At 47.9% G+C, this 13,315-nt stretch overlaps 2 protein-coding genes across 3 annotated transcripts; both read right to left on the minus strand.

Moving 5' to 3' along the window:
- Positions 1 to 5,052: 5,052 nt before the first annotated feature.
- MFSD5 (major facilitator superfamily domain containing 5) lies at positions 5,053 to 7,359 on the minus strand. Of its 2 annotated transcripts, none has more exons than XM_063075893.1 (2): positions 7,202 to 7,359; positions 5,053 to 6,631 (listed from the first exon to the last, which is right to left on the minus strand). In XM_063075893.1, exon 2 carries the CDS (start codon positions 6,611 to 6,613, stop codon positions 5,261 to 5,263), a length of 1,353 nt encoding a protein of 450 aa, XP_062931963.1. In that variant the 5' UTR covers positions 6,614 to 6,631; positions 7,202 to 7,359; the 3' UTR covers positions 5,053 to 5,260. The 2 variants fall into 2 exon arrangements, with proteins under 2 accessions (XP_062931963.1, XP_062931964.1); XM_063075894.1 differs by lacking the exon at positions 7,202 to 7,359 and adding an exon at positions 6,991 to 7,051.
- Positions 7,360 to 12,571: 5,212 nt separating this feature from the next.
- On the minus strand, positions 12,572 to 13,087 carry LOC134360459 (sperm mitochondrial-associated cysteine-rich protein). Its single transcript, XM_063074876.1, has one exon. It carries the CDS (start codon positions 13,085 to 13,087, stop codon positions 12,572 to 12,574), a length of 516 nt encoding a protein of 171 aa, XP_062930946.1.
- Positions 13,088 to 13,315: the final 228 nt, after the last annotated feature.

Consider the following 13,315-nt stretch of genomic DNA (forward strand, 5'->3'; position numbering starts at 1 on the left):
ACGCCAGTGGGCCGCGCGGCGCGCTGGGAGTTGTAGTTTACCTGCTGCGCTGTCTCGTCACGTGACTCCAGCTGCTCTCTCCTGCTCCTCTGGGCGTTAAGTCCTCTTGGGGGCGCGAGTTTCCCCCTTTTTTCCAGTCAGGGCTGAGTTCCTCAGCCGCCCGTCGAGTAGTCGCTATCGGGAAGCCCAGCACTCTGCCTCCTTCTCCCCTTTATCTTCAGAGCTCAGGCAAGAGTTTAAATTTCAAGAGAATTAGACCAGACAACAAAAAGAACTTACTTGGAAACTCACGCGTTTTGGGTTACTAAGAAAAACGGGCGTAGCCTTCTATGGAATTATTTTAAAATATAGATTTCTGGGAGGCACTGAGATGAGTACCCGTGGCGACCTCCCGTTCTGTCTGCCTTCCAACCTTGCTCCTTACATCGGTTGTATGAGGAAGACAGGATCTAGCGCTCTTTGATGAGGGATAGAGGGTAGGGGAGAGGGTGGGGGTTGTGAGTGACGTGTAGAACCAGGAGATTGATTCACTAGGCTCTGTCACTGCCTCTTTTTTTTTTTTTTTAAGACTTGTCAAATACGGTAGTAAGAAGTGGAAGGAGTAGAACAAGGAGTTCAATCTGTAACTGACTGAACAATCGAGGTAACTCATTACCTTCGGACCAGCCTGTCATTCTTTAATGGCTTATGTTTGGTAAGTACTACTTCCCCAAACATACAGATTCAGCTGGCTCTGCCTTTCCTTCCTCCACCAAAGAATTCAGTTCAAAACTGTGATCTTCCAGTTAGTTTTCCCTGATGAACTCTATTGAATTAACTCACCCTTCTCTATCGTCATGGAGCTTTTAGGAGCTGAGAATCTAGCAGGGGAGACTATTTTTTTTAAAAAAACAAAGAGAGAGAGAAAGAAAAGAGAGAACAAGAACAATGACATCTCCAAAGAATCTCAGCATTGAAATGATAATAATGCAGGTGTTAAATGAGTGTTACAGGCATATCTCCTGTAAGGCAAGGGACCCACCAGAAGGGAGGTGTTCATAAATGTCTGATCAATGAATATATCAATTTTCTCAGTACTCATTTCCTCTTGCTTACATCTTAGCAATCAGAGCTCATTTACATGTTGTTTAGCAAGTGTTCTAGGACTTTTTTTTCCTGTGTATTTGTTATAACTACTTGATTCTAAACTCCTTAAGGGCAGAGAACTTATTCTTTTTTATTCTTCTTCTACTTCTTACAAGAAATAGGAAATTCTTTAGATATCAAGAGATCAATAAAAACTGACCAATATGAACTTGAGTCACATAATTCAATCCCTTGCCTGAATCCCAAGCTTATAAAGAGTCAGCACAGGATGTTGGAAAGAGCTTTGAACTTGAGACTGGACAAAGGAGCCAAGTTCTAGTCCTAATTAATTTGTTCTTTCTCCCTGCAATGTGGTAACATCAAGCCTTACTACCTTCCAGGGGTTCTGCTGTCCTCAAATAGAATAGTCTTGAAGGCCCTAACAATGCTTTGCAGTCATTAGAAAACATGTCTTATATCAAGCATGTCATCATATAAAGGTGTCAGAGACACATGAATGATTGTATAGTCTTCCTGTAGATTTTGTTTTAAAGAAAGATTTAAAAAAATATATAGTTATTTAAAAAACAGGTTGCAGAAAAGCATGAATGGTATGATCCAATTTTTATTTAAAAAAAAAAAATATATATATATATAATGTCAAATTTGGTGGACTAGACCCCAAACATTTAATAGTGGTAATCTTTGATGAGTAGGATTAAAGGAGCCTGACATTTTTTACATTTTATATTTCTATTTATAGTATAGTATAAATATAGTATAGTATAGTATTAACATATATTTATATTAAATATGTATTTCTATATTTGCATTTGATTATTTTACAATGAGACCATATACTGTAACTTTATTTTAAAAAAATACAACTTAAAGCAAATATGAAGTATTTTCATGACATCAGATCTCATCCCAAGCGTGACAAACTTTTATTTTATATTTCTATTGTGTGGTTTTCTAGGGAGATGGTGGCAGAAAATAATAAAAGGGTCAGGGAGGACCACAGGACTGCAGTTAGGAGAAGAACAATGAGAATTGGAACCTAGACCTAGCTGACCATTAGATAAGAACAGCTCCATCACCTCCTAGGACAGGGACTGAATTTCCAGGAAGAGGTCATCCTCCAGGCCTCAGAATCCAGTACTATCCTCGTACTCCAGTCCTGCTTCCTTGTCCAGCAGCTTCTGGTTCCTTGGGATATTTCTCTTCTCTCCTCAGGATCACATAAAAGCTCCAGATGAAATAATCATGTGTCCAGCTGGATGGAAATTCAGAAAATCAGAAGCCTCTTATCAAGTCTGACCCCAGGCTGACCTTCCCACTTGAGGAAGAGGAAATAAGTTCAAGTAGAACATAGTGACACCCAGCTCAGCTGCTCACATAACCCAAAGTAGAAAGCGTCTCAGATAGCTTGATCCTTTTATCTGGGCCAGGACCGAGGATAAACACTGCCGGGAATCCCCCAACCATTGGGATGCGTTGGAATGTTCAACACCCCATGACAGCCCTGTCCACTCATTCTCACACCCAGATCCAGATAGGCTCAGCTGGATTGGAAAAGTTAAAAAATATAAAAGCAAACACTTACATAGTGCTTGTACTGTGGGCCAAATACTGTTCTAAGCACTTAAATACAGTAATGCATTTAATCCCCACGAGAGCTCTGTGTAGTAGAAACTATACTATTCTCTTTTTAGAGATGAGGAAACTGAGGCACAGACTGGGGAGCCAGATTTGAACCATGCAGTTGGGCTTTGGACCCAACTCTTAACCACTTCCCTATGCTTCCTCTGAGCAGAACATCGTGAGCAGTGTTTTGCAGGCAGTGTGCACCAGGTGAACCAGTCCCTCATTTGAACCTTATAGACAGATACCCAGAAATGGACCAGATGGCCAAGGCTAAATGCTCCCACTCTCTTGCCCTTCTCCAGGGCCAGAGGCTAAAAGGCAGGCAGATGAAGGCCCATGGGACACAGGCATCACATGTCATAGAACGGACACTGGGCTAGCAAGCTAGAGGCAAGGTTTAGTCTCCGTTTTGCCACTCACTTGCTATGTGACCTTAGGCAAGTTACTTTCTTTGAGTGGATTTTACTCTTGGGCAAAAACAAAAACAAAACCAAAAAAATCTCCACCAGCACTTAGTGATACAATATATGACATACAGTAGGTGCTCAATAAAATATATGTATAAGGGGCTGGCCTCTTAGCTTGGTTGGTTAGAGCTGGTGCTGATAACAACAAGGTCAAGGGTTTGGATCCCTTTACCAGCCAGCTGCCAAAAAAAATATGTGTGTGAGTGTGTGGTGTGTGTGTGTGTGTGTGAGAGAGGCCAAATGGACAATCTCTAAGATGCCTTCCAGCTCTTAATACACTGTGAGTCTGACAGGAAAGAACTCTCCCCACTCTCTCTGCTACCACCCTCTTTGAAGCAAGCTCAGCAGGGACAAAGCTAAAGGAATCTCATTAGTCTGTCTTCCTTATCCCCCTATTTTCTTATCACTTAGCAATGTGAGGCCCACTCATGGTTCCAACAGTAAATAATTACTGTCATCCCAAACAATAAATCATAAAGTAGGCTCTAGATTCTAGTCTAATAGACTTCCCCAATGGGTGGCTCTTGAAAAGCCAGGTATGAGCAACCCTGTCTCTTCTCCGGAAATGTATTGAGCACAGCCATGGCAAAGCATCCACTTGTGTGTATGTTTGGGGGAGGCAAAGGTAAATAAGACAGTTTCCTCCTGCCCTCAAGAAGATCATGGTATGATAGGAAGAGGTGGAAAGTCTACAAATACCTATAAAACATATCTAGGTCCAGCTTAACAGAGCACAAAAAGGAAGTGGAGTTATTGCAACAGACTCTGTCTTTAGTCCCCAGATGATGAGGGGAGGAAAAGATACATTTTTTGTACTTAACCTTAACCTCTATTCCCTGCAGCCTGGTTAGGGGAACGTGTGTTTTTTCTACTGAGTAGAGACCTGAGACCACCATCCATTCCTCCCTTCAGCCTCCTCCTGCAGAAGCCCTTCCACCCTGCATCCCTCAAGCACTAGCTAATGCTATCTCTTCATACAGGTTGGGACCTGAAGGTATTGGAACATTTTGCATCTTCCTGTCTGGGAAGTAGTCAGACCCAAGGAAAGGTCGTAAACCCCTTTCCAGAACAGGTAGGTCCCCCATGCCGATCTCAAGCACATTCCAGAACACACCCTTGAGTCTACCCTCCCTCCATCCGCACCCTTCTTAAAGCTGGCTCTGCTTCCCCCAGCAGCCCAGGTTTTGGTGGGAGGAGCGAAGACAGATACAATCAGAGGCGAGGCAGGGAGGGGCCCACAGAACTGGTGTTCCCACTGGTACTGTTTCCTGCCCTGATGGCTCCCTCACCTTCACTCAGGCTGGGTGGGGAAGAGTCAGGTACAGACAAGATGTCCCGGTCCCTCAGGCATTCACTATTCTCTCCCCTTGATAACCCTTCACTTGGGTTCCAGGTAGGAACACAGGACCTGGTGAGCCCGATGTTGCTGGACAAATGGTGCAAGCATATCCACAGAGGCAGAAGGCAGGCAGCATGCGTGTGCTGAGCTGCAAGCTTATTCCTGCAGAAAGGGCGCTGGGTTTACCCTAAGGGGTGGTCATAGCAGCAGCCTAAGCCCCTGGAATCTTTGCTCAGTGGCTTGGCATATTGTGTATTTACCCACATGCTCCAGAGATCAACTCGCCTGTCCCAGAGTAGAGACATATGGAGGACCTAGGAAGTCTCAGGCTCTTCCCACCCATATCTGCTGAGAGGCAAATCCACAGCTCTCAGTTTGAGCTAGAGACATCTTGGAGAAGTTAGAAATACAAACCTTTTGCTTGTAATCCCACCTCTATCTCAAAACCTCCAGCTGTCCACTCACCAGAAACTACTGATGTGGGTACAAGTAATAATGAATAAATCAAATCAATGATTAGTTGAAAGTGTTTATTTTTAAATGGGAAGGGGAAAGATGTAACACAGAGGCAACTTTTGGCATCTTCTTTGCAGTCCATCACCCCCATATTCTCCCCAACACAAAGCACTGGCAGGAGGGGCTGCAGGAGAAAGAGCCACAAAGTCAGTCACAGAGAGATCTGTACAACCCTGGAGAGGTGGGTTTCAAGAGTCCATCCCAGACCACTTGTCCTGGAACAGGGTTAGAGCTCAGGGACACAGGGCTCCCCAGTAGCTGAGGGCACCCGCAGCTCAGCATCATGCCTTACTACGGTGAAGAGTCCCACCACTGCCAGCAGAGCCATTACCATGACAGCAGAGCAGATGCTGAACATGTTCCGAGTGCCTGTTTTTCGATCACTGTCATGGAGGACAAGGAGCCCTAGGCAGGCCAGTAAGTGCAGGGGTACCCGGAACCAGTTGAGTACACCAGCCTGTTCTGTCTCAGGGATCACTTTTCTCCTCAGGAAGCTCATGCTGGGAAAGTATAGCCCACAGGCCAACTCAATAAGTAGAAAGGCTATGAAGGATTCTACTGGACTCTCCTGGCCTGGGCTGGTGGAGAAAGTCAACATGAAGAGAGAGAAGACAACGATGAGGACAGCAAGGGAGAGCAGGTGCATGGGCTGAAGGTGGTACCTCTTGGAGGTGGCGATGCGGTACAGGGAAGAGCCAAGTAGGCTGGCTGCCATGAAGCTGGAGAAGACAATGCCCAGCGGGGCCCCATGTGGGTCCAGCACGGGCGTCCAGAGGAAGACAAAGATGAAGACAACACTCTCAAACAGTGCTTGTATGGTGCCCAGCAGCAACACACGGCGGTCTGACAGGAGGCAGCGCAGGCCTCCAGCACAGGTCCTTGAGAAGGCACGCTGTCGGTCATAGTTCTCTCCCCAGTTGCGAAGGGCCAAGGCCCCAGCCAGAGCCAGGAGAGGGATGGCAGCCACAAAGGGTGCTACAGGCCCCAGCCCCATCCAGCTAGCCACAGCCTCAGTTGCCACACCTGCCATTACAGCCAGCACATGGTTCCAGAAGGCAGCTCGGGCAAAGGTAGCTGGGATCCACTCAGCAGGGAAGTCATGCCGCTCCATGTGCTCATGGATGTACCAGGCCTCGAAAGCTGAGAAGAGCAGGGCTGTGGACAGCCCACCAAGGGCTCGGCCCACCAGCAGCACAAAGTAGTCCCGAGAGAGTTTGGTTAAGCAGCAGAGAGAGTAAGTGAGGGAGAAGAGGACACAAGACTTCTTGCGACCTAGCCGATCCACGAGGGAGGAGGCCACTAGGCCAAAGAGAACTGTGGCGGCAAGGCCACAGACATAGAGGATGGCAATTTGACCTTCCAGGAAGTGGTAATGCTGATAGAGTTTATAGAGGTAGGGGGCCTGGAGCCAGTCAGCTGCCAGGGCCAGGAAGTAGACGTGATAGAAATCCAGTTGAAACCGAAGGAAGGAGGGATTGCTGCAGGCCCTTCCAGGGGGTTTTGCCCGGCATCTTGACAGCTCCAACCCCAGGCAGGAGGCCAGGAGGACGACAAAAGCAAGGTAGGCAGTCACCAGCATGGTGGGCTCCCGGACGACCTGGGGAAAGTGGGCGGAGGGCGGGGGTGATCAGAATCACATCCATAGTCCGGGTAACAAAGTCAAGGGGCTGGGTGTTTAAGCAGAGGCAGCTCCACCCAACCCCCCTGCCAATTCTACTACCCCAGAGCTCAGACCGGAGGGACTAGTTGGGTGGGTGGGAGGAGTGGCCCCGCCGGAGCTGTCTCCTAAGGCACTGTGAGGCAGGGAGGAGTAAGAGAAGAGGGGAGAGGACTGAGCATTCATCCCACCCTTGACTGACAGAGCAAAGAGGGAGTCCCTTATAGTCCTGGTCCTGCAAGTTCTAAAGGTACTGCTGCCCTCTTCCACAACAGCTAATGCACACTTCCTTCTATTACCTCCCATCCCGGCTGGGGAGCCCGTTTTTGCCCTCAGTGTCATCTGTCCCGGGCATCCTTCCCGCGCGCGCTAGCCTCTTGAGTTGCTTCAGGGTCAGGCGCGTGCATCTCAGACTCTCCCTCCTCCAGGTCACGGGCACCCCCCTCGCGCTCCCTAGCCCCAGTCCAGCGCCGTCACACCCGCTCGCGCCTCGCGCAGACCCCGTCTCACCTGCTGCCCCGGTCTGCGGGGACGCTCCGGACACGTCCGGCTCCAGGCCGCCCGGCCGCCCTCCCCGCTCCGGCTCCGGCTCGGGTTCCAACAACGCGCCCGCCCCTCACAGCTTGCTTCCGGGAGTCGGGAAGGCCTCTGGCCGCCGCCATGATGGTCCTGTCACGTGACGGGTGCGGCGCTGAAACCCCGCCCCCGTCCTGCCTTCCTGCTCCCACCCGGGCTCAGAACTCCCGACGCCTGGGGTGGGATGGGGAAGGGGGCTAGCAGAGGCGGCGGCGGTTGCTGTTCCTGGTCGATCCTCGTCAGCTGCCCTCCCGTGACACCCGCTTCTCCGACTCGTGGATACCTGCGGGGCCACCCTGGAGTAAAGGCCCATTTTCTCTCTTTCCCACCGTGCCGTGCCTAGGAAAGATGCTCGCGGTCCCGCAGGGCCAGGGGCTGGAGTTTCCTAAGGGACATCGCTGCCATTAAGTCGAGACGGGCTCCCCGGTTTGCCTCCTCTCCCACTGTAGTGACTTCCAGGCAAGAAGTCAGTGTGGTTTAGACACCTGAGGGAGGAGGTGTGGTGTAGAGAACCTGGGCTGTAGGCAGACTAAGGCTCCAATTCTACCCCTGTCACCAGCTGTGTAGCCTTGGGCAAGCCACATAACTTCGCAGTGTCCCAGTTCCTTTGTCTGAAGTCATAGGAGAGCAGTGGCCAAATGAGGAAGGCTAAAGGTCAGTGGAAGCACAGGGTTAAGATTTCAGCCTGGAGCTGAATTCCCACCTTCTGCTATTTACGAGCTGTTTTGCTTTGGGAAAGTTATGTAATCTCTCTCCAGCCTCAGTATTATCTCCTCACGACAGACCTTCAGATGGCTTCCCATTTCACTAAGAGTAAAAGCAAAAATCTTTATAATGGCCTACAAAACCCTCTGTCCTCTGGCCCTCTGCTCCTCTGACCTCATCTCTTACCACTCAACCTCCTACTCCACCTAATACTGGCCATCACCAGGGCCTTTGTTTGCACACTGTTCTCTGTAAGGTTCTTCTTCAAGATATCCACGTGGTTCCCTCCCTCACCTCCTCCAGTTCTCTGTTCAAATGTCACCTTACAGAGAGGCCTTCCTTGACCCTCCAGTTTGAAATAGCAACACAGCCACATCCACCACAGTAATCTACCTGCTTTCTTTCCAATTCTCTGTTCTCCTTCACTGCTTTTTCTCCACAACACTGAACACGATCTGGCACACTATGTATTTTATTTGTTTATTTAGTATCTCTTCTCCTTACAAATTTTAATCTGTTTTGTTCACCTGTATTCCCAATACTTAAAACAGTCATTGGTATGTAATAAACATTCCATAAATATTCTATGAATAAATAAGTTAACCCATATAAATTCCTGTAAAAAGTACTGGTTCATACCAACTGTTAACATTTAACAGTTATTATATACCTAAGCTCTGTTTTAAGAAGTCCTGGGCCAACTGCTATAAATGATCTCATTTAACTGTCACAACAAACCATGAGGTAAATACTGTCCCCCAGAGGTGGAAAGGTTAGGTAACATGTCCAGAATTACATGGCAAGAGGTAGAGTCAGAACTGGGACCTAGATCCTTCCAATTCTGTGCTCACGTGGTTTCTGAGATTAAATGAGTTCACCTACCTGTACAGGTGATTAGTAAAGTTGGTTTTCTTTATACTAAAGCTTTCAGAGTATAGGATGAGAGGGTCTGGGATTACCACTGGAGGAATACTTTCTTACAATAAACAGCTAATTTATGTCCTGCAAGTTCCAAAGTGTCTTCATACCTAGCTGGAAAACTACTGCAGGGTAGAAACAGGTAATGTTTCCATGCTTTCATCTAGAAACAGTAAGATTCAAAAATCATGAATTTACCAAGGTCACTCAATAAATGAGGGAATGGAGACCCCTTGAACTCATGACAGCAAGTCTCTAAGTTCTTGGTGGTCTTTTCTTTGGGGTTAGAGTTCATTCTGGATGCAGGTAGTGGATAGGACAGGATGACCTTACATTTCTTGCCTCTGTTTCACACGATGGAGACCAGTTTTCTACCGTTATTACGTTGCATTTTGCTCAGAAGTACCTGATAGAGACCAAAAGCAAGATTACATTATTTTGGATTATCTTTGTTTATTGTAGGACTTATTTAAAATATGTGCACTCTTTAAGGTTCCCCTGGCCCATCAAAGCTGTGAAGCACAGCTGGGGAAGGTCCTAAACGTGAGGAATTTGCCAGCAGAGGATTGGAGAGGTAAAGGGCAGTCTGTGAGCGCAATCCGCCTCTTAAGACATGCTTCTGGTAGAGGGAAGGGAGGGCTGGGATCTACGTGTGGAGAGCCATGGAGCAAGTCCTGGCTTTCAGGGCAGGTGGGGAGGACATTCTGTGATCTACCAGGAACCGTGCTTACCAGAAGAGCATCATTTAAAACTTCTATTATGAAAATGTTTAAACGTAAGGGCCGGCCCGTGGCTCACTCAGGAGAGTGCGGTGCTGATAATACCAAGGCCACGGGTTCGGGTCCTATATAGGGATGGCTTGTTAGCTCACTGGTGGAGCGTGGTGCTGACAACACCAAGCCAAGGGTTAAGATCCCCTTACCGGTCATCTTTAAAAAAAAAAAAAACAATGTTCAAACATATACAAAGTTAGAGAGCATAGTTCTATGAATACCCACGTACTTAATTCAACCATTATTGATCTTGTCACATTTGTTCCTTCAACTCCCTTTCTTTCTGTCTTGTTTTCTCTGATGAAATATTTAAAAATAAATAGGTCACTCCATATTTCAGCTTATGTTTCTAGGAAATAAAGACTTTCTCTTACATAACCCAGTGCCATTTTTATGTCTAACAAAGTTAGCACTGACTCCTTGGTATCATTTATAACCAGTCCATCATTAAATGTCCTCAACTATCTGAAAATCTCTTTTTCAGATATTTGGGTTGTCCAAATGAGGAACAAAACAAGGTCCACATGTTTCATGTGGTATTTGTCTTTCAAGTCCTCTCTTACGTTTTTCCCCCAGCCGTTCACTAGTTGAAGAAATTGGGTCAGATTTCCTTTAAAATATCCCACATTCTGGATGTTTCTACTTACTTCCTCATCGTATCATTTAATTTGTTCCTCCATCCCCTGTATTTCCTGTTAAATAGAAATTAGCACTAGAGGTTTGATTAGATTCATGTTCAGGGCTGGCCAGTTAGCTCAGTTGGTTAGAGTGTGATGCTGATAACACCAAGGTCCAGGATTCCATCCCCGTACTGGCCAGCTGCCAAAAAATAAATAAATAAATAAAAATTCATGTTCAGTTTTGTGTTTCTTTGGCAAGAATCCTTCACCGATGGTGCTGCTTCAGAGTGCTTCAAATCAGGAGGTACAAGGAGTCTGGTTGTGTCACTTTTAGTCATGCTAAGATTCTTCAGTGGGGTCAGGTGGTGGCAGCTCAATTCCTCTGTTGTAAAGTTCTCCATTAACTATCATTTTTGGTTTTATCCATTGATGATCCTTGCTTTGATCAATTATTTCATTAGGAGTAGCAAAATGGCAATTTTTCTAATTCCATATTCCTTCCACATTAGCTGAAATTCTTCTGTAAATAAAAAGTTGTTTCCACCAATTAGAGTTATCTGGCTATCCTGAAATATAGTTTATGCAGGACAGGAAGCATAAATTCTTCTTTTCAATTGTCAACTTTCAGAATAATAAGTTGGGAGAAGCATCATTTTTTAAAAGGTTTGGGCTTAGACCTGAGCAGGGGTGGATGGTCTGAATAGTGGTTGGGGAAAGGACGGGCTATTCTGGTAATTGTGTCCACCCCTCGCTTACTCCAGACCATGGACTGTGTGTAGTACAGACACACTAGAGAGCTCAGTGTCCTGGCCCTTGGGCAGCAATGAAATGAACACGGCACAGGCCTGGTGTGCCCTGGTGTGCAGACAGCTGCAGGAGAGATATGTAGAGATAGAGAGATGGGGAGGAAGAAGCAAGCCAGATATGGGGAGGCAGAGAGAGATAGGATGTGAAAAAAACACCTAGACATAGAGACAGGAAGAGAGACAAAGACAGAAAGGCAAATTGAAACAGTAGAGGTCAAGAATGAAGTACACTAAGAAGTAGCATAGGACAGAAAAGCAGAGAAATATGAGTTGATTCATAGGAAAGGTGGAAAGGAAAAGACATAATGTTAAATTGATTTTAAATTAGAAGGAGAAATAGAGGGAGAAAGAGAGAGACAGAGATGGGGGAAAGAGGTGTATAAATTAGGTGAAGGCAAAATGTCCTAGTGATAGAGAGAAGGAAACGGAAAGGGAGAGAGTGAAGTAAGTAGAAAGATAGAGGGGAAAATAAACAGGGGAGGGGAAGAAAAAAAAGAAAAGAAACAAAGACAGAAAAAAGAACAAAGGGTCTTAGAGAAGGAGGCTAAGAAAAAGAAGATTGAAAGAGATTAGTGCAGGAGCCAGAGAACTTGAAAAATGTGGAGCAGGGCTTAGGGGCCCTCAGCCTAGGAGCTAGTCCCAGGAAGATACCTGAATCTCTCACTTCCAGCTGTCTCTTGATGGCTTCCCCCATCTCCCAGCTCCACCCCCAGGGACAGGAGATTTAGGAGTAGCTATGTGTGTATGGCATCCCTCATCCCCAGGCCAGATGAGCATGGATGTCACAGATGGGATTATTGCTGCAAGATTGAGGTCATGAGGCTGGGCAAGCTCTCAGAGATTTGAAAGACGAGACTTCCAGGTAGAGGGTTCCTGGCTAGAAGCAAAGGACCATGAAGGATGTAAGGATATTCAAGGGGAGGGAGGAGCCAGGAACCCTCTGCTCAGCCTCCTTTTCTGGTCCAGGGGACACTGACCTTCTCTGCCTGACTCAAGGTGAGAGGTCAGGGGTCCAGAGACTCTTGGGTCAATATGGGATATGAGTGGAGGTCCAAGGGGCAAGAAGTGGCCTCTGGCCAAAGGACCCTGTACCTCCTCTAGAGGAAGAGTCCATCTTATCCATGTGAACTGCAGAGGAGACTCCAATGGAGGCTGAGTAGAAGGGAAGAGATGGTCAATCTGCTCACCTTCAGGGGCCATGGGAAGGCTCTGAGAAGTACACTTTCCATTCCAGAAGTTGCAGAGGAGGAGGCTCTGGAGCCAGCAGGAGCACACCAAGAAACTAACTTCAAAGCAGATCCTCCTGTCACCCCCCCAGGACTGGACAGAGGGGTGTTCTGAGCAGCCTGCTGCCTCTACCTGCCTGAGTAAGGGGTCCAGCTGATTCCTCTCCCCACTCTACCCAGAGCTCCTGCCTCCCTGCCTGATGAAGTAGCTTCAGAAGTGCTCCAGGAGACAATCTGTCAGGGGGCAACAGTCCACCTAGACTATCAGACAGCGCCACTGAGAAGTGCGTTGTCTCCTGAAGTGGCACCTGCAACAGCCAACGGAGCCTGGAGGCCCCCAGGCAGCCCCTCGGCCATAGCTGCAGCTATCACTACAGCCAAAGCGGGAGCTCGAACAGGCAGCTCGGCCCCTGGAGCAAGGGTAAATGGGGCAAGATGAGGGATGGCAGCAGGTCATGGATGGACCGGAGCATGGGACACAGGAGGTTTGGGGACAAGTCAAGGGAGGACAAGCAGGGCAGGGAGGGCAAGAGCAGGTGCAAGGTGGGCCAGGGAGGCTGGGACAGGAAGGGCAGGCAGCTGTGTAAGAGGGACAGACAGTGCAGGAACAGGTGGGAGGGGGACAGCCAGGGCAGGGGCAGGCGCAGGCAGAAGGCGGACAGGGCAGACAAGGAGGGGCACCTGGTGGGCCATGCCCAGAGGGTGTAGGGGGCTCTTGGTGGGCAGCTTTCTTGTTCCGAGGCCCCAAGCGTAGGCCCAGAGAGAAGTCCATTCAGCTGCAGGAGTGGCCAGGCTGGGGGCTGGGTGAAGGGGAGGGCAGGGGTGGAGTAGGAGGGTAGACTGTGGGGGGCAGGATTAAACCTAAGACACACTGAGCCTTGCTGATCCTGCAGGGAGCTCAGACCTCTCCATCCAGCCCTCCCCTTTCAGATCTGCTGGGCAACACCCTCCTGCCACCTTCCCCTCCACAGAAAACCCTCCAACTACTCCAGACCAGAAC

This window comes from Cynocephalus volans, chromosome 12 (genome assembly GCF_027409185.1).
Source record: "Cynocephalus volans isolate mCynVol1 chromosome 12, mCynVol1.pri, whole genome shotgun sequence".
Lineage (NCBI taxonomy): Eukaryota > Metazoa > Chordata > Mammalia > Dermoptera > Cynocephalidae > Cynocephalus > Cynocephalus volans.